This window comes from Gorilla gorilla, chromosome 2 (genome assembly GCF_029281585.2).
Source record: "Gorilla gorilla gorilla isolate KB3781 chromosome 2, NHGRI_mGorGor1-v2.1_pri, whole genome shotgun sequence".
Classification (NCBI taxonomy): Eukaryota; Metazoa; Chordata; class Mammalia; order Primates; family Hominidae; genus Gorilla; species Gorilla gorilla.
In genome coordinates this window covers 162,474,238-162,496,176 of record NC_086017.1, presented here as the reverse complement: position 1 = coordinate 162,496,176, position 21,939 = coordinate 162,474,238, and the positions used below count along the sequence as shown (strand labels likewise).

Genomic DNA, 21,939 nt, shown 5'->3' with positions numbered 1-21,939 from the left:
AGAAAGTTGGAAATAAGATACACATGGGTTAAAATATTTGAAGCAGAATAATGAATCTCCGTGAGGCCAATCTTTGAATGAGTGAGCAATATAGAGGCAGGAATATCTTCCAAATATAAGGAAAAAAGGTTCATTTTTTTTTTTTTTTTTTTTTTACTGATTCAGTATTTTATTTAATAAGTTTCCCAAGAGTAATTTTACACCAATTTCTTCCCCCTTTTTATTACTTTAGGATTCTAACAGGCAATTATCCATCATTTCTCTCTCAACTGTTTTGACGGCACTACAGTAAAAGAAGCTCAGAAATAAGGACGTTGGGGGGAAAAGTGACTGTGAATAGAAACCAAAAAGCTAAAAGGCATGGAGGGGAAGCTAGAGAAGAGTAAAGCACAGCCCCATTATTTCTCTTCTAGCTTTTGCATATAAATATGAGTGAGCTCTAAGACAAAATGTGCTTTAAGAGGCAAACATTCAACAAATAAAAAAATACTAAGCATCTATAACTTCACATATTATACTTCAGATCATTTCTCTTCAGCAGAGATGCAATATTTGCTGCAATGAAATATTTTGGGATTCAGTTTTCTGTGTTCATACTAACTACTACAATGAAGATGAGAAACCTCAACTTTTAGAGGAGGCTGTGTCCAAAAAAGTTACACATAGAGATAACAGCAATAATAACTACCTTAGGCTGAAAATAACCATCCTCTCTTTTGTTCTCTAGGTAACCAACAAGAAATGCAAGCCGTCGACAACCTCACCTCTGCGCCTGGGAACACCAGTCTGTGCACCAGAGACTACAAAATCACCCAGGTCCTCTTCCCACTGCTCTACACTGTCCTGTTTTTTGTTGGACTTATCACAAATGGCCTGGCAATGAGGATTTTCTTTCAAATCCGGAGTAAATCAAACTTTATTATTTTTCTTAAGAACACAGTCATTTCTGATCTTCTCATGATTCTGACTTTTCCATTCAAAATTCTTAGTGATGCCAAACTGGGAACAGGACCACTGAGAACTTTTGTGTGTCAAGTTACCTCCGTCATATTTTATTTCACAATGTATATCAGTATTTCATTCCTGGGACTGATAACTATCGATCGCTACCAGAAGACCACCAGGCCATTTAAAACATCCAACCCCAAAAATCTCTTGGGGGCTAAGATTCTCTCTGTTGTCATCTGGGCATTCATGTTCTTACTCTCTTTGCCTAACATGATTCTGACCAACAGGCAGCCGAGAGACAAGAATGTGAAGAAATGCTCTTTCCTTAAATCAGAGTTCGGTCTAGTCTGGCATGAAATAGTAAATTACATCTGTCAAGTCATTTTCTGGATTAATTTCTTAATTGTTATTGTATGTTATACACTCATTACAAAAGAACTGTACCGGTCATATGTAAGAACGAGGGGTGTAGGTAAAGTCCCCAGGAAAAAGGTGAACGTCAAAGTTTTCATTATCATTGCTGTATTCTTTATTTGTTTTGTTCCTTTCCATTTTGCCCGAATTCCTTACACCCTGAGCCAAACCCGGGATGTCTTTGACTGCACCGCTGAAAATACTCTGTTCTATGTGAAAGAGAGCACTCTGTGGTTAACTTCCTTAAATGCATGCCTGGATCCATTCATCTATTTTTTCCTTTGCAAGTCCTTCAGAAATTCCTTGATAAGCATGCTGAAGTGCCCCAATTCTGCAACATCTCTGTCCCAGGACAATAGGAAAAAAGAACAGGATGGTGGTGACCCAAATGAAGAGACTCCAATGTAAACAAATTAACTAAGGAAATATTTCAATCTCTTTGTGTTCAGAATTCGTTAAAGCAAAGCGCTAAGTAAAAATATTAACTGACGAAGAAGCAACTAAGTTAATAATAATGACTCTTAAGAAACAGAAGATTACAAAAGCAATTTTCATTTACCTTTCCAGTATGAACAGCTATCTTAAAATATAGAAAACTAATCTAAACTGTAGCTGTATTAGTAGCAAAACAAATGACATCCAATTGTCATGCTGCATGCAAAACTACACAGAATTCATGTTTTGCAGAGTTTTGCCAAAATGAGTAATCATATAATATTTACTGTGATTTTTAAAATACATTATCGTTCACAATTTTATTTTTTCATAATCAACTAAGGAAGAACGATCAATTGGATATAATCTTCTTACCAAAAATGATAGCTAAAATGTATATATATCCTAGTCCCCTAACCAAATCCTGACCTATTGGGATACTTATAAAAATTTAAGTAAGTGGGATACACAAAGAATAATAACTATTAACTTTTCATTATTAGCAAAAACCTAAGGGATTTAAACTAATTGAAACTGTATTTGATTGGACTTATTTTTTATGTTTATTTAGAAGATAAAGATTTAAAGAAGACCTTTACAATAAAGAGAAGAAATATCGAAGTCATTAAAATAAGGAGACTTTACTTACTTTTATGACATTCTAATACTAAAAAATATAGAAATATTTCCTTAATTCTAGAGAAACTAGTTTTACTAATTTTTTACAACTTCAATAATACCATCATTGACACTTACCTTTATTAATTAGCTTCTAGAAAATAGCTGCTAATTAGGTTAATGAACATTTTACCTTAGTGAAAAAAATTAATTAAATATGATTACAAAGTTGCACAGCATAACTACTGAGAGGAAAGTGATTGATCTGTTTGTAATTACTTGTTTGTATTGGTGTGTATAAAATACAAAATTTACATTAAACTCTAAATCATTCTTTGTTGTAAATTCTTTGTTCAAAGATATTAGATACCACGACTCACCATACCACATACAACTACATCAAATCCATTTAAGAAAGAATTAATGCCAACATCTTTACTACATGTTATTGTGCAAAGTCTCTTCTGAAGATGACTTCTCATTTCAATAAGTTCAAATGTAAATGATAAAACAGGTCAGACTTATAACATGCAGTCTAATTCTACACAAGGCATATTTGCTATTTTGACATAAACAAAACATATAACACATGTGGAAGTTTACATCACTTATCTCAATTTTTTATGATCCTCAGAGGTGACTCTCAAACAGAAGGAGGAACAGACATCAATACCTAAATATAATGCCAGAAGAAATAAAAGGGTGTATTGTTGTATAAAGTTCACTGAACTTTAATAATAATCACTTTTATTGAAACCTTCTACAACCTCTGCTGAGTTCTATTTCAGTACGAAGCTGAACTCATTTAACTACTAAGTGGTATTTATTTCCAACCAGCCACATTTCTTTCTCCAGCACCACTAAAAGTGAGCACTCAGTGTCAGTGGAGATACAGAGATAGTTCATATAGTATATAAACTATATACTGCTGGGATAAACAGCAGTAATAATTTCTGCTATGTAGACTAGTACAGTTCACTCTAAAATCATATGCATAAATTTACATGTTCTATAGGAATACCAGGATATTTGAGGTAGAAGACATCTAGAGATCAACTAATCTAACCTTCTTCTTTTGCATATAACAAAAATGAAAGGCAGACTCATCCCTCCACCCATTCAAGTTGGGGTAGAGCATGGACTGAAATTGACTACTTCACAGTGTCATGGAGGTCAGATGTTGGGAGACTACAGAGTGGACACAAACTACCCCCAAAATCTTTGTCACTGAGATGACAATTTCCACCAGAGATGAAATAAACAGAAATACTAATAGTAATATGGTATTTTAGTAAAAATAACAAAGTATTTGAAATTACCTATGTTTTATGGGTATGTATATATGCCATGGAAATTTTACATAAAACTCTAAAATCACACTTTGCTGGGATATCTTTATTCAGAGACCTTAGATATCATATACTACATCAAACTAAACCCATTCAAAACAGTGTGAGAGTTAGTATTTATGGAGTGATCATTATACATAAAACATGCCATTATCTCTAGCTTTTGGCATATTAATATATATTAACCCCACATTTCACAGTAAGTTTTATTTTTTTAAATGAAGCCAAATTCTGTAGACTCAGGTCCAGATGTGAAAAGTTCAAAAGATGAGACAACAAAATGTAGTCTTGCCCATAGCCTCAGTGGCTTACAAGTCCTAAAGGTATTGGTTATTGACAGTTTTTCTCAGTGGTTTCTTACAGAAAAGGTCTGAAGCAGGTGTTGGCAAACTATAGCCCACAGGCCAAATCGCAGCCCACTGTCTATTTTTGTACAGCTTGGGATTTAGGAATGTTTTGTTTTCATTTTTGTTTTTAATTGTTATGGATACATAATAACTGTACATATTTATGGGAGTAGAATGACAGTTACCAGAGAGTCATGGGGAAGGAGGAGATAAAGAGGGACTGGTAAACGAGTACAAAAATACAGTTAGTGAGAAGGAATAATATCTAGTGTTCCATAGCACAATAGGGTGACTATAGTTAAAAATAATGTATTGTATATTTCAAAGTAACTCAAAGAGTGGGTTCCTAACAGAAAGAAATGAATGCCTGAGGTGATGGATATCCCAGTTACCCTGATTTGACCATTACACATTGTCTACTTACATGAAATATCACGTGTACCCCTTTTCAAATGTTTGTGAGGAAAAAAATCAAATGAATAAAATTTCATGCCGAATGAAATTTATATGAAATTCAAATTTCACTGTCCATAAATAAGGTTTTATTGGAACACAACTATTCAGGTTTTATCCATGGCTGCTTTCATGCTACGACAGAGCTGAGTTGCTATGATGTAGACTGCATGGCTCACAAAACCTAAGTATTTTCTAACTGGCTCTATAAAAAAAAAGAAGACTGGGGGACCTGGTGCAGTGGCTCACAGCTATAATCCCAGTACTTTGGGAGGCCGAGGCAGGCAGATCATCTGAGGCCAGGAGTTTGAGACCAGCCTGGCCAACATGGTGAAGCCCTGTCTCTACTAAAAAAATAAAAATTAGCTGGGCGTGGTGGTGGGCACCTGTAGTCCCAGCTACTCAGGAGGCTGAGGCAGGAGAATCGCTTGAACACACGAGGTTGCAGTGAGCTGAGATTGAACCACTGCACTCCAGCCTGGGCAACAGAGTGAGACTCCATCTCTAAATAAATAAACAAATAAAAATTAAAAAAGAAGACTGCTTCTCCCTGGACCAGTACTTTAAAAACAGGCGGAAAAAAACCTTTTACAAAAAAAAAAAACAACTCTCTTTTTGTACCTAGGTGTTTCAATCATTTTGCACTGAAGACATCTGATCACCGTTCACTGCCAACACTCAAGGTGTGATTACAATACTGCCAGTGGGAACTAAAGATGTGGAAATGCACTTCATAATCAATAGGTAGTGAGAAATCGCCTTTTTTTTTTTTAAATGGGGCAAGAGCATGAAAAGGCAATTTCCAGGAGAAATGGAAATGGCAAAAAAAAAAAAAAAAAGAAAGAAAGAAAAAACACATAACATCACCAATAAGGAAATAAATTTATATTTATATAACATGGCTTTTTCACTTGTAGGTTTCAAATTAATTTAAAAGATTTTTTTTCTTTTTTTTGAGATAGAGTCTTGTTCTGTCACCCAGGCTGGAGTGCAGTGACATGATGTCAGATCACTGCAACCTCCACCTCCCGGGTACAAGCAATTCTCTGCCTCAGCCTCCTGAGTAGCTGGGATTACAGGCACCCACCACCATGCCTGGCTAATTTTCGTATTTTTAGTAGAGACGGGATTTCACCATCTTGGTCAGGCTGGTCTTGAACTCCTGACCTCATGATCCACCCACCTTGGCCTCCTAAAGTGCTAGGATTACAGGTGTGAGCCACCATGCCTGGCCAATAATCCCACTCTTAATTGAACAATAAATTGGTACAATCTTTCTGGAAAACTATTTGAAAATATTATTTAACATTTTGACAAATAACTTTTTCCTAGAAGGACTGAGCCAATAATCCTTCTTCTAGGAAACTTCCTACAAACATGCTAGAAAAAATGCTCAAAAATATACGGACACATACATGCTCTATAGCATTGTTTTTAATAGAGAAAAACTATTATCGTAAACTAACTACATGCCCATCAGTCACAGCTTAACTATGGTAAATTTATGTAGCATAACTGATTTTAAATTTGATTGGCATGTTGTTAGAGAAATGCAGATCAAAACCACAATGAGACATCATCTCACACCAGTTAAAATGGCTATTACTTAAAAGTCAAAAAATAACAGATACTGGTGAGGTTGTGGAGAGAAGGGAACACTTACACACTACTGGTGGGAAAGTAAATTAGTTCAGCCACTATGGAAAGCAGTTTGGCTTTTCTCAAAGGACTTAAAACAGAATTACCGTTCAACCCAGCAATCCCATGACTTGGTATATACATTAAGGAATAGGCATTATTCTATCATAGAGACACATGCATGTGTATGTTCATCACAGCACTATTCACAAAAGCAAAGACACAGAAGCAACCTAAATTCTCATCATTGGTATACTGGATAAAGAAAATGTGGTACATATACACCATGAAATACTACGCAGCCACACAAAAGAAAGAGATCGTGTCCTTTGCAAAAACATGGATGAAGCTGGAGGCCATTATTCTAAGCAAACTAACACAGGAACAGGAAACCAAATACCAGATGTTGTCACTTATAAGTGGGAGCTAAACATTGAATTCATATGGACACAAAGAAGGAAACAACAAACACCAGGGCCTACATTGAGGGTAGTGGGTGGGAGGAGGGTAAGGATTGAAAAACTACCTATCCGGTACTATGCTTATCACCTGGGTGACAAAATAATCTGTATACCAAACCCCTACAAAACACAATTTACCTATGTAACAAACCTGCACACGTACCCCAAACCTAAAATAAAGTTAAAAAAAAAAATCAGGTCAGTCTACGTGTACTAACATGGAATGAAACAAAAATCCAATACATAAATAAATGTAAATATATTTGTAGACATATATTGGTACGTATATGTATTAACTTTCACTTTCTACTATATGTTTGTATTTCAATTTTTAAACATAGAATTTCCTTTTATAATAAAAATGTGAAATATTAAATGTTCCAAATAGCAGTGAATTTATTGCCTATCTCTAGCTACATGTAGATATTTTCTACTATTGTTCTTACTCAGAAAAATAGATTGTTACATTAATAAAAAGTATAACTTATTTCAGCTTATTATTACCACTTTTAGTTTACCACTTTTAGTTACTCTTGTATGGAATTTTTAAAACAATTTCACATAATCTGAGAAAGTACCATGGTATACTTTGATGGGAAGTAAAAGTCTTTTCTAAGAGTATAGAAGTATAGGAGTTCCTACTTCAATTTTCATCCCAAATGAAAGCAAATACTTCCTCATCTTTTCACATATTATTTATATGGTACTGGGCCTTGGACTGTCAATTTTGATCCAACTGAGAAATCCCAAATGAGACTACAAATGGAAATAGTAGTTTATTCCTATCTGGCTAGAGACTGATTTCTGTGACTTTTCATTTTATCTTCTTTGTATCCCTTCTGATCACACTGCTTTCACTCAATTTACATTGGCATAAAGTTTCACAAGTCCATTAAACATTGTGGCTGATTGTTTCCTTCTCACACATCAGGAACTTTCAGCTCAAGAACTCCAGAATTTGGCAAACAATTCCACTGTCACCCTATCTATGGCTTAATCGGAGGCAAGAGAGTGAGGCAGGTTCCAAGCATGGGCTCTGGAACCAGACCGACTGTGTGACTTTACAGCAGATTTGGGTTGCATGATTTGGGGAAAATGGCTTAACTTCTGCATTTCCTTTTTTCTCAACTCTAAAAATGGGACCAATCTCTGGGGATTGTTAAGGATTAAATAAGATAATATAATCACTTAAAACAGTATAGCTAGTGTGACTTTACTGATTTTTAACTACATTTCCTTAGAGCCCTATAGGATCTTAAATGTTTAGTTTATTCCCATTTGATAGGCTCCTAGCCTCTGGGATCTTTCACTGTATCTTCTTTGATTCTTCTCTCCTTTCGTGAGACATCACCATATGTATGCACAACATTCCAATTTTCTTTCAATTTCATTTAACAAGAAACCTACATGATACCTACCACATGACAGACATTATTCTAAGCACCGGTGAATGTTCACTCATTTTATTCTTTTAACAACACTGTAAAGCAAATACTATTATTTATTTTTATTGTAAAGATAAGGCAACCATTTCATAGTGGGCATAAGCAGCTTGCCTAAGGTCATAAGAAAAGAAAGAATTGGAAAAAGGAATTGAGCCCAGGCACTCTGGCGCCTAAACATTCTGCTGAGCAGCTTCTCAGCTATGTCTTCAAGGGCAAAAGGCCTCCCCAGCAGGCAATAGTGCTGCTGTAAACTAAGGAAAAATCAGCTAATACATAAGAAGCACAAACACATAGAAATGAATGATCTATTGGATATTCACTATGGTCAAACACTTTGACATCTACCACATTTAAGAGAACCTATTTCCATAACTCTAGAAACAGGCACTGTAAGTCACTTCCTCTTTGGAAAGCTTCCCACACTTCAGTGTTTTGAAATTTGACCAAGAAGTGATTTCCAGTTTTCAGATTATGAAATTATCCTGCACAGAATTTATCTTGCTTAAAGAAAAACTATTCCAGATCTTCCTTTAGATTATGGATTTGGGGCTATAGGAAAATTTACAATTAATTTTGTAGGTTAAATTTCTCTACTTAAGAAATAAAGGATTTTTTTTCCTCTGCTGAAGCAAACAAAAAGTTATACATTTATGTTTAAGACATACATGTATGTTCTATTAATGAAATCTTGAATCTATACTCCCAAGGATTAATTTATTTCAGTCAAAGAGAAATTTTTCAAACTGTGCCATTATTGGGTAGTCTAATCAAAACTATTAGACATTGTATTGCCTCATATTTTAAAATGTCCAGGGGGATATTAAGTTTTTCTTCTCAGAATTCAAAGCCAAGTCACCCAAAACTTTGTGATCAACTAACACTAGTCTCGTCTAACTCCATGGTAACACTTGTGGCAAGAAACATGAAATGAAACTCACCATGAACTCCACATCCTCCGTAAGATCTCCTAATTTCCGCTTTTCCTATGCCTACCTGACAAGTAGATTTCTGCCATGGACAACAACTTTCTCTGTGCAAAGGCACCATTACATCTTTCAAACTTGAAGAGAATTAAAGGAAAAAATGGACAGATATTGGCCCAACGTTGATTGATGAAATTCCTGAAGTCCTCTGCACTCGAAATACACCAGATACAAAAAAGATTTCCAAAAATGGCCCTCTACTAAGTGAAAGATAATCTCTCTATCTGGATTTGCAATTCATTCCCATGGCAATGGGACTAAAAGCCACTAAAAGTGGCTAACATTTTTTAGTGTCTCCTATATGTCAAGCACTATTCCAGGCAATCAATTCATTCTTAATAACACAGTGTGTTAGATACTATTTTCAAACCCATTACACAGATGAGGAAATTGAGACACAGAGCTGTTGAATCATTTATCTATAATCTAATCCCAATTAATTGGCGGAACTGGGATTCTAACTCCAAAAATCTGGATCTAATAGTCCTCACCTCTCAGAAAACATGATGTTAACTCTCAGAGATCCCCAAACCAGAAGACTAAGTCAAATATCTACAAAAATAAACATACCGTCTTCCTGAACACAAATTACTGGAAAATCCAGTTTACAAGGATACAGAAGATTATTCTGTCTGATTTTAGGTAGTCTTATTCTCCTACTTGATTGTAATTTGGGACTATTTTCTTCATCTTTCTACTTTCCACTATATACAAGAGGCACTCAAAAAGTTCACTGAACATGCAGATCAAGAAGATAAACTTCAAGAAAGTTATGAAGAAATTTAAAGATAATTGCAAATAAGCTTCTTTATTCAAGTTACAGATTAACAGTATGAAAGTTTGAACTAAAATAGAGTATTAGCAAATGTCCCAAAGGTCTAAATATGAAGAGGTTCTAATGGGTCACATTACATAAGTAAAAATAAGGAAGGAAATCCACTATAAGAAAGCAGAACATTTGCTTCACATGCTCATTTGTAGGCTGAACTAATGACTGCCGCCATAAGAAGACAGAGAGAACTGAGTATCCTCCCAAAGGTGAATTTCAATTTTTATTATGAGTGTGCTTGCTTATATAAAAGATAGAATATGCTTAAGGGAAAAAAGGTGCTTTAAACTGAATATTCTACAAACCATAGTTTATGAGCATAAGAAATTACATAATTTACAGCAATCTGTTGTATTAGTAATAATAATGTATTATTATCTCTTAAACAGTGTTTTGTTTTATGGCTAACAGTAGCACCTGCGAATGAGGTAGAACCTGTTATTTGGATTTCACAAGGATGTGAAAGTAATGGTACTGTTAAAAGTACCAAAAATGTATTATATGCTTTAAAAATTCTAGCCAGAAAACAGTATTTTCCTTCTCAACACATCTATTGAAAGTGTTAGATAAATGCAGGATGTTAATATGCTATAAACATAAAGTCTGTTTTTAAAAAATAGCATTTGAAAATCATGAAGGGCTTTTTGTTTTCTTTTGTTTGTATATATGTTTATTGGTAACAGGTGACACTGGAAGCAATGAACACCACAGTGATGCAAGGCTTCAACAGATCTGAGCGGTGCCCCAGAGACACTCGGATAGTACAGCTGGTACTCCCAGCCCTCTACACAGTGGTTTTCTTGACCGGCATCCTGCTGAATACTTTGGCTCTGTGGGTGTTTGTTCACATCCCCAGCTCCTCCACCTTCATCATCTACCTCAAAAACACTTTGGTGGCCGACTTGATAATGACACTCATGCTTCCTTTCAAAATCCTCTCTGACTCACACCTGGCACCCTGGCAGCTCAGAGCTTTTGTGTGTCGTTTTTCTTCGGTGATATTTTATGAGACTATGTATGTGGGCATCGTGCTATTAGGGCTCATAGCCTTTGACAGATTCCTCAAGATCATCAGACCTTTGAGAAATATTTTTCTAAAAAAAACTGTTTTTGCAAAAACGGTCTCAATCTTCATCTGGTTCTTTTTGTTCTTCATCTCCCTGCCAAATATGATCTTGAGCAACAAGGAAGCAACACCATCGTCTGTGAAAAAGTGTGCTTCCTTAAAGGGGCCTCTGGGGCTGAAATGGCATCAAATGGTAAATAACATATGCCAGTTTATTTTCTGGACTGTTTTTGTCCTAATGCTTGTGTTTTATGTGGTTATTGCAAAAAAAGTATATGATTCTTATAGAAAGTCCAAAAGTAAGGACAGAAAAAACAACAAAAAGCTGGAAGGCAAAGTATTTGTTGTCGTGGCTGTCTTCTTTGTGTGTTTTGCTCCATTTCATTTTGCCAGAGTTCCATATACTCACAGTCAAACCAACAATAAGACTGACTGTAGACTGCAAAATCAACTGTTTATTGCTAAAGAAACAACTCTCTTTTTGGCAGCAACTAACATTTGTATGGATCCCTTAATATACATATTCTTATGTAAAAAATTCACAGAAAAGCTACCATGTATGCAAGGGAGAAAGACCACAGCATCAAGCCAAGAAAATCATAGCAGTCAGACAGACAATATAACCTTAGGCTGACAATTGTACATAGGGTTAACTTCTATTTATTGATGAGACTTCCGTAGATAATGTGGAAATCAAATTTAACCAAGAAAAAAAGATTGGAACAAATGCTCTCTTACATTTTATTATCCTGGTGTACAGAAAAGATTATATAAAATTTAAATCCACATAGATCTATTCATAAGCTGAATGAACCATTACTAAGAGAATGCAACAGGATACAAACGGCCACTAGAGGTCATTATTTCTTTTCTGTTTTTTTTTTTTTTTTTTTTTTTAATTTCAAGAGCATTTCACTTTAACATTTTGGAAAAGACTAAGGAGAAACGTATATCCCTACAAACCTCCCCTCCAAATACCTTCTCACATTCTTTTCCACAATTCACACAACACTACTGCTTTTGTGCCCCTTAAATGTAGATATGTGCTGAAAGAAAAAAAAAAAAAAGCCCAACTCTTGAAGTCCACTGCTGAAAACTGCAGCCAGGGGTTGAAAGGGATGCAGACTTAAAGAGTCTGAGGAACTGAAGTGGGTCAGCAAGACCTCTGAAATCCTAGGTAAAGGATATTCTCCTTACAATTACAAACAGCCTCTTTCACATTACAGTAATATACCATAGGAGGCACAAGCACCATTATTAAGCCACTTTGCTTACACCTTAAGTGTGTACAATTCAAGTGTGAGAATGCTGTGTTAACTATTCTTTGGAATTCTCCTTCTGTCCAGCAAATACTCTAATGATGGTTAAACATGGCACCTACTCAGCAATGCTTTCCGGGACCACAACCCCTATGCCCCTGCCCCACCCTCCTCATTAAAAATAAATACTTCTACTGTTTGGGTGTGTGATAGGGTTCTCAATGCAGATCCCCCTTTTCTAGTTAGCTATATTCTTGACTGCATCCGCTAAAAATGTTAAAGCTTCTTGAGAGACAGACATGCCAGATTTTCTTGGTATCTCCCACAATACGACCTACAGTCCATGGTCTACAGATGTTTTAAATAGAATTGCTATTCTTGATACATACAAAGATGTAATTGCTGACCCACAATCAGTAACATCCATATTGGGAGATTTTTCAAAGGATGGTGACCCTGCTTGTATTCATTTACCTTGGTATTTTTTCTTGCATCCTTTTGTGATTCAAAAAAGTAAAATGTGGCTTTCTGAAATGATGGATAAGAGTCTACATCTTCTAGAAAAAATACACAAAGGAGTAGTTAAGCTCTGTGAATGTGCCACGAGCTCCAACACGACCATCATAAGGTGAAGCCCACGTTTTCTTCCATGGCCTCAAAGGCCCTAGAACTTGCCTACCTTTCTGGCCTTACCTCCTAGCTACTTATCCATCTCTTGAATTTTATACTCTTGTATAAATTTCTAACTTTCAGAAAATGCCATATTCCGTTTTGGCACCACACATGTATATTTCCTCCTGGTACACTTGGAAGACTCTTATCCATCTGTGAAACCCTATGTTGCCATCACTTGGTCCATGAAATTTACCTGGCCAATATCCCACCATCACCTCAAACCCAATCACCCCCTCCTCTGTATGCTGTCACACCTATATTATTAAACTTATCACAATGCATTGTAATTACTTCCTGACCTTTGTATCTACTCTTTTAGTAACTGATGTATATATCTGAAAGGAAAGATTGTTTCATTGTGCAATCAATAAATGTTTGATAAAATAAAGCCCATTTGGTTTATTTTATGTATTAGAGAAGCAAAAGGGAAGCCAATTCTCATTGATGTTTTTATTATCCAAAGACAATATAAATTTCTTGAAATGAAAGCTCAAGCTCTGTCCACTCTCCTATAACATGTACGTAGGGCCTGAAAATTGTGGTGCTCCTGGGGTCACTAGTGAATGATCATGACAACAGGAGGATCATGGAATAGCCAAATCCAAAGTTTGAACGCTATAGACAAAATCCTTTAGCTATGCACTGTTGATAATGGTTAAGTAAAATTTGTAACTGTGAATATAACAAACACCTTTAGAAAGTACTCTTGATGTCTGATCTTCATTCTCTCCGATAAAAGAGTTAAATAATCATTACTATTAGGGATGCCACTAAATCCATATTACCTCTACTGAGTACATTACACAATCACAAGTAGACTATAATCTTGTAAATAACTGCATCCAAGCTACCCTTGTTAAACAGCCAGGTATGTTTGGTGGGGTAACCTATGTATTTTGCCTCTAATGACATTTTCAATCTCTACTTAATGTGGGTACACCTAAAGTATACAATTTTTAGGAAAGATCTTTCAAGATAAATTCCGAGACCAAATCTGTCATCCATAAATACAAATACTTCATTCCATTATAATATTCCACTCAAAGGCAGAGTGCCTGATCTGTAGAATAAAATAATCTATTACATCAAGAACTTGGTGAAGAGGAATAGTAGAGAGATCTTAAAATCACTTTCACAAAATGAAGAACTTCCTAAACTAGCAATCACAAATACTAAGTTCTAAAATATTAAAAAAAAAAAAGATGCTACAATATAGTCATAAATGATACACCAAAAAGAATAAAAGAAAATAATAGCTTTGGACTGATAGAATATGTGAGCTCAGAATACAAAGGCTTTTGTCAAAAGTTAAAATGTAATTACTTGTACAAATAAATAGGATAAGATCTTCCCAATAACCTTCAAGAAAAGAGAGGGGTTGAAGGGAGTTAAGTTCCCACACACGGAAGAATTCTTGAGAAACCAAGGAAGACAACTGTAAAGTGGAAAGGATGAGGCAGAGAAGGAGTGAGAATTCTCAATTCATGTAAGCCAAAAGGTAGATAAAGTCATTATGTCATAACTTATAAAACAATCATTCAATCTTATTAATCCCATTATTTCTTACATTCCATATCCATTTAAAAGCTTTTGCCTTTCATAACTTTCCAAGGTATTCCTTCTAAAATACTTAACTCTTACCCCGACATAAACTGTATTCCTTCAGCAAATTAACAGATCAAAGTTCACACAGATATTAACAGAATATCCAGAGCAAAAAAACCCACAGTCAGTATTATCTATTATTTAAGAAAAAACATACTTAGAAGACAGTAGCCCTACTAAGCAAAGTGCAGAATTTACAAATCATTTGAAGCACCCAGAAACACATCTCAGTATTTGAAATTTTACATAGAAACCAAATGTAGGAAATATGAATACAGAACACATGTGCCATATTAGTTTGCAAATTTTACTGGCTACCGGAATCGGCTGGAGAGATCCTCCAAATACAGATTGCTAGACCCATCAAAACAACAAAAGCAGCACATCTGTCTCCTTTAATAATCCCAGGCAGGCTATGAAATGCTTATTATCTTCATTTTAGAGATCAAGAAGTTGAGAAACAGAAAGGCTAAGTAACTTGCATGAGGTCACAGAGCTTGCCATCTGCAGGAATGGGGCTTTAATTGAGACGTGGCTTCTAAGCCCATATTCTTAACAACTGTATTTACAACCTCAGATCTAATTTTCTCAAGTGAATTCACAATTCCAGTCTCCCATGCTATATTTCCTGTTATTTACAAAACTTCCGTAGCCACCCCCATGCTCCCTGACCCCACAAAAACGATACATTTCTATGTGGGTAGTAACCAGCCCAGATGCTGCCAGGTAATAAGCCCTGACCTAGAGGCTAACAAGAACCTCCCAGGACCTTACCCAAGCAGCTCACACTCATTTCCTGAATGCTTGCTGTGTGCCAGGCTCTTTACAAAGATTGTCATCTTTCTAATTCTTACTACAATCTTACGAGACAAATACTACTAGGCTCTCTAGTTAAAAATAGGAACAAAACTGAAGCACAAAGTAAACATACACCTTGCCCACGGTGCGCATCACTCACCAACAAATGGGGCAGAGCTGGGACTGAAACCCAGGCAGGTGGTCTCAAGACCAGCACCTCAACTGCTCTGGTCACCACCTCTCTGTCCTGTCAGACTTAGCAGAATTCCTCAAAGGCCCCACTAGGGAGAATGAGGAGGCTTCTTAGAGGGGAAGAGAGAAGTCTCAACACGAATGGGCTTCAACAACCTCAGGGGTATGAATGGTGCAATAGTGGCACCTACAATTACTTCAGGGGTCCCTCCAGCACTTGAGAGCTCAGGGGGAGTAAACTCCCCAATAGTGGATTCATTTGTTCATTTAGCCAGTCATTCCTTCATCATCAACTTGGGTACAGGGCCTTTTGCATCTCTACAAGGTGAATACTTTTAAGGAACACAGATTATAATGACTCAAGATGTGATAAGAGGTGTGAGAGACACACCACAGAAGTTCAAAGGAATAGGCAATTAATTCCACATGGAGAAAATGAAGAAGGGTTCACAGGAGATGGAAATTTGAACTGGAACTTGAAGAAAACAGAGCATTCAAAAGGGAACCCTGCGGCACAATGAGCAGTTTCAAGGCAGGCTCAGTTAGGGGTGGAACTGTGCTGTGGTTGGAGCGTGAGGGTTGCAGGGGGCCTGAGCCTGCAGCACATGACACAGGGAATACATTTGGGACAGAGATGTAGGACTGTACAGCCAAGCACTGTACTGGGACATCTAGTCTTCACTAATGAGTCGTTGAAAGTTTCTAAGGTGAAGAACCACATGTTCTGGGCTGTGCTTTAGGAAAATCAATTGACCAACTATAGGATGATTCTAGACTGAAGGAAGAGCCAGTGAGGCCAGGTCAATTGAAGAGGCCTTCCATGTATGCAGGCAAGAATGATGGGGAAAACATCTGACATGGACCTTCCAGACATTCTCAGGGAGAGAGGTTTTAAGTTCAGAGTCCAAGACCATTGAAAGTGGGGGACTCTATGTAAAACATGTGGCTAACATGTAAAATATATTAGCAATGGGATCCATAATGCCTCCACCCCCTTCTCCTCCAATTGAGGGTTGATTTCTCTCAGGATCGTTAGCTTGAACGATTTGCTAGGTCACATCACAGAAGTGGATTTGGGGTATGTTCCATTTGAGGTATCAGTGAGAGAGCTAGGGTCAAAGAGCCTACAGCTGGGCCAAAATATGGACCCAGGCTCCAAAAATAGGACTAAGATTAGAGGTGGAGGGAATAATCTTTTTTGAGACAGGGAGAGAAAAAGGAATGAGAAGAGAACCCCAGAGGCCATACTACACAGGTCTCACGGTCACAACAGACAGAAGAGGAACAGGGGATGATGCCTAGGAACTGGGAGGAGCGGGTAGTGTTAGTATAAAAGGAGAATCAGGAAGTCCAGTGTACTGAATACCAAGGAACAAGAGAGATTCAAGGAGGAAGAGATAGCCAACAGAATTATACACTCTAAATTTAGTCAAAAGTGATGAATCTACAACTATAAGGTCAACAATAACTCTGAGGTGGAGGTGGGGTGAGCTCCAGTTTGTGAATGGGAAGTGAGGAAGTAGAAGCAACCCTTATCTTCCCATAATGGATAAGTCAGTTTAAAAGAGTTCCATGGGGCACCAGATGCAGTAGCTCACACCTATAATCCCAGCATTTTGGGAGGCCAAGGCAGGTGAATTGCTTGAGCCCAGGAGTTTGAGACCAGCCTGGACAACATGGTAAAACCGCAACTCTACAAAAAATAAAAAATAAAAAATAAAATTAGCTGGGCCTGGTGGCGTGCACCTGTAGTCCCAGCAACTTGGGAGGCAAAAGTGGGAGAGTCACTTGAGTCCAGGAGGTTGAGGCTGCAGTGGGCCATGATCACACCACTGCACTCCAGCCTGGATGACAGAGCAAGACCCTGCCTCAAAAGACTTCCATGGAGAAACAAATCAGCTTTTATATTAGTTAGGCTTTTCCCAGGGATTTCTATGAACATGTAGAATAATTCCTTTCTATGCTATGATGTGCATAGTGAACATGTTCCATGTGAAATAGCAAACAGAGAAGTACAAATCAAACAGTTGGGTGCAACCACACAGGCCAGAGAACTCAGCCTTGGTCAGAAACTGGGTGTACCAATATTTTCAATATCCATGTAACCTGGGTGTCTGCTTCCTTGCCTCCATTCTCATTCTAATATGAAGTCCTTATAGAAAAAAATAAGATGGGAAGAAAGGAAGTTGGAGGAAAGGAGAGATGGGGACACTAAGAGAAAATGGTAGGAATGGAAGTTGAGACAATTGGGGGGAGTGATAAAAGGGAAAGAAAAAGGCAAGATAATATGAAAGAGAAAGGAAATTAAATTTAAGACTTAAGGAAGTAAACTAGTTCTTTAAAAATTACATAACTTACTCAGCATGTGAACTTTTGCCACTCTTGTAATACAACTCAAACTGACAAATATAACATCCTGAGGCATAATAATAGAATGTCCACCTTTATTTTTGAACTTCAGTTTAAACATTAAATGTGTGTATATGACTTTACTTACTGGTGTTGATCTTAATTGTATCTAATGTATTTCTGAAGGCTTTTATAGCTTTGGGTTTTTTAAAAAAAATATTAGCTTGATGTATTGACTTTATATCATATATACACATAATGTCACTGGTCTTTAAGTCTTTTTTTATTCTATTTAACTGTACAACTGAGTTTCCTAAGTCCAAAAATGCCCAAACTGTGAATGAATGAAGCTTTATCCTGAACACAGTAACCCTACTGAGACGACCTCCCTTCTCTTCCCCATATATTCTAACCTCAGCTTTTATAGATTCCCACAATTTCAGATAGTCTGGAATAAAGAAGTCCAAACTTCCTTCTTTACAGGAGAAAAAAACTGTCAAAAAAGATTATAAAAAGCATTTCAAGCAATCATCAGTTTGTCACTAATAGGAAACCAGAAGCTTTCTAAAAGCAACCAAAATTATGGATGTACCTTAACTTCTGAGCTGAGGCATATCATTCCAGCTCCACCATGCATCAGACACCCCATTCATTCGCTTGCTCTCCCTTCGCCTTCTGACAAAAGACAAAGTGCTCCTGTACCCTTAAATGCCAACCAAGTTCCAAACACTGTGGAACTACCCTGTATATATTTATCCTGAATAGATTACCTCATTTAAGCTTTACAACCCTACATGGCAGGCATTGCCATGCTCATTTTCAGAAGAAGATATGCTTTGCCCAAAGTAAAAAAAGCTGCTAAGTGGAGATGTTCCAAATTGGAGTTTACCTGACCCAATCACTAGTCTTGTCACAGCCGGACACTACCTCTCGCACAAGCAAGATTTACAAAGCAAGGAGATAGATTAAATTGCCCAGCATAGGAAGGAGTATCAGTAAAAGGACAACAGTCAGAGATGCAGCCTTATCTCCAGACTCAATCTCCAAACCATCCCCCTTCCCTTTCATCAAATGAAGTTCTCATACCAGAAAAAGGTGTTTCGCGTAAAGCAGACCTGGTAGATACAAATAATTTCAAATGACAGATTAAACACAGTAATTCAAGCATAGGGACCCAATGATACCAATCTTGTCAAAGGACTGACTATTAAAAGGCTTATAATAATTATACTCAGCACAAGTTCTCAGCTACTGGATGTGAGCCACAATTAGAAAGACTTGTGTACAGAGATGGAACAGTAAGATTTGGGCAAAGGTTTTACTATAATCCTTGTTGCGTGTTCCAGCCACATGGAAAAGACCAACACGGGCATTCAAGAGAGATCACCTTGAGCTATGTTGCAATTAGATCCCTGCTTGTCTTTGTTTTGTAATAACGAGTTAGTGTACTATAAAGGACTATGACGCCCTTTATATGTGCATTTTCCTTAAGAAGAAACAGATACATCTGAGATTAGTGATACAGAAAAATGAGATTATAACACAAATACTATGCCTACCAACACTGGGAGGAAACACTGTCCCCAGGTCCACACCAATGCAGAAAAGCCAAAGAAAGAAGGGAGGAAAAAGTCATATGCCATGGAGAAACCACTAGAAACCAAGGTAAGCCTTGGTAATACATTTGCTCAATGTCTCATATCAAAAACGTGAGAAAACAGAATAAAGAGTTCATTTCAGGACTGAGAAAGGCTTATGAGTAATCTTACCTATTTTAATTCCTTCGAAGATGTGACACTTTTTCTCCTTGAGTGCCCCTGTCTCTTTAAGAATATATTTTGAAAAATCAGTAAGATTACGGGAATCCTCATTTGAATTTCTGTGACTAAACCAAATATGTTTGGTTTAGTTTGTTGCCAGTTTGTTGTATTTTGAGTAAAGAGTTATGCTATGCAGATTTTGCCATTTTTCATGATGATTCATAAATAATAAATGAGGTACTGCTCATAATCTGACATTTTACTGTCGTCAGTAAATATGTTGGGGTGGGGAAGAGTATATGTGAAAAACAGTAACAATTTATAAATCTAGATGAAATCTAGTTGAACAATTCTTTCAATTTGTTTGTAGTCTTAATACCTTTAAAAATAATGTTAGAAGGAAAAAAATCACCCTAGTATAAAAACAAAACAAAATTTTTTAAAGTTTTCTGGTGGCCGACACACACACACACACACACCCCTGGATGTTCTGTATTTAAAATAAATTTGGGGCTTGTAATGGCTAAACAAAATTAATATAAGAGTGTCCTGCACTTAACAGGATTTTCCAATGAAGTGGAAAGGAAATTATCGCTATAAAGATTCCCGGGGCTTTTATGAAATGTGAGACTTGCTATAAAAACCAGCAGGAAAAAAATTATGCTGGTTTACCTTTCGATTATGTGAACAATAATAAAGCTATGGGCTGGCTGTTAGCTGCTCTTTGCATCAAAGTGTTACACTTTTTTCATGACTAAACATGTATTACTTCCCTTTTGGAATGTTAGGTAAGACCAGCTTTCACAAGTCCCAACTTGAGACTGGCATAATATACTTTAAGACTAACGCATAAAGGCTGCCTTGCATTAACTTTTTTGTTACTATACTAAATTTGTGCTGCCAGCCAACGAAACACTGAAACACTCCAAGCCAGCTGTTAGGCTACCGTCCCGGGCATGTTGCTTACAGAGGTATTGGGAAAGGAAAAAGTGCATCCTATCCCAAGCCCACTTCAGGAGAAAAAGGGGGCCACCTACTGTAGTGAAGGGACATCACCTTATTTCCTACTTAACACCATCACACATAAAGTTAAAGATGCTTCATTATACAGGAAAATTTCATAGGCCCCTCACAAGCCCTTCTTCGCACTTAGAAGGGCCTATGATAACCCTTTCACAGTAGGGCCCTCCCTTTTTTTTTAAAAGATCTTTATTCTTATAACAGAAGCCTGTCAAATATCTGTCAGAATAAGCTCCCTACTAAGATTTTATACACATCACTGGAAATTTGGGGTGATAATCCTCAGTACTTGCAGCAAAGTTCTTTGCTCAACATACTTTTATGGGGGCCACAAGAGATGCTTCTCCCTTTGACTGATGCCTTTAGTACTTAACAGTTAGTTGTTCTGGCAGTAAAATGTCAAATTATGAGCAGTACCTCATTTATTATTTATGAATCATCATGAAAAATGGCAAAAAGGTCAACACAAGAACAAATCTCCCAAACTAAAGTCTGCATAGCATAACTCTTCTGCTCAAAATACAACAAACTGGTTTCAAAAAAAAAAAGAAGAAAAGAAAAGAAACTGGCTTCAAATGCTAAAGCAATGGGGAAGTATAAAATAGCACAGAGAGAGTCAAAACTAAATGAAGGATTGTTTGTAAATCTGCAAATTCTTAAAAGATTGGGCCATTATTAAGTTGGCTAATTGTTATTCAAACACCTTCCCTAGGACTAGCTACTTTTCCGTAACATACTTAATCCACCCAAAGCAGAATGAAAAAAAAAATTAAAATTGTAGGTGTCTGTTTTTGTATGGTTAGGAAGCAGATAGGAAAATAGAAAAAATATAATTTTGATACCCAACTTGATTTTTAAGTTAAACACCCATTTGTTTTTCTGTAAAAACATAAGGAAAATCAACTAGTACGTACACATTATTTCCTTAAGACACAAGTAAACACTAAGTAATACCTATTATAGATTTATTCACTCCAAAAAAGTTTTCACCTTTGATTATTTTCATTTATCTTCATCCACGATAACAGGTTTTGATTCCATTTGATGAAATTTTATTTTTTTAAATGTATTTAAATGTTGCATTCAAGAAAATATCAGAATCTTTGAGATTCTCATCTGAAAGCAAGAAAATTATTTACAAATCAGAAAAAGTGGCCGGGCGCAGTGGCTCACACATGTAATCCCAGCACTTTGGGAGGCTGAGGCGGGCGGATCACGAGGTCAGGAGTTCAAGGCCAGCCTGGCCAACATAGAGAAACCCCGTCTCTACTAAAAATACAAACAATTAGCCGGGC

The 21,939-nt window shown here is 36.7% G+C and overlaps 3 protein-coding genes across 10 annotated transcripts in view; 2 read left to right on the top strand and 1 right to left on the bottom strand.

Moving 5' to 3' along the window:
- The window catches only part of P2RY12 (purinergic receptor P2Y12), a 47,448-nt gene extending 44,700 nt beyond the window's left edge, over positions 1-2,748 (top strand). For both annotated transcript variants that reach the window (XM_004037858.4, XM_055382985.2), the window contains one exon: positions 728-2,748. In XM_004037858.4, coding sequence (XP_004037906.1) covers positions 742-1,770 — 1,029 coding nt within the window. In that variant the 5' untranslated portion in view covers positions 728-741 and the 3' untranslated portion in view covers positions 1,771-2,748. The remainder of the gene's footprint in view (positions 1-727) is intronic.
- Positions 1-21,939, bottom strand: part of MED12L (mediator complex subunit 12L) — a 348,784-nt gene that overhangs the window by 93,107 nt on the left and 233,738 nt on the right. The window lies entirely within an intron of this gene.
- On the top strand, positions 10,061-14,520 carry P2RY13 (purinergic receptor P2Y13). The gene is made up of 2 exons (XM_004037857.5): positions 10,061-10,129; positions 10,604-14,520. The coding sequence occupies exons 1-2, from the start codon at positions 10,082-10,084 to the stop codon at positions 11,618-11,620; spliced, it is 1,065 nt and encodes a 354-aa protein (XP_004037905.3). The 5' UTR covers positions 10,061-10,081; the 3' UTR covers positions 11,621-14,520.

Excerpts from the sequence above, each read along its gene's own strand:
- P2RY13 (XM_004037857.5), top strand. The coding sequence starts at position 10,082 with ATGACTGCCGCCATAAGAAGACAGAGAGAACTGAGTATCCTCCCAAAG. Across the intron at positions 10,130-10,603 it reads AACTGAGTATCCTCCCAAAG|GTGACACTGGAAGCAATGAA; the intron begins GTGAATTTCAAT and ends TATTGGTAACAG.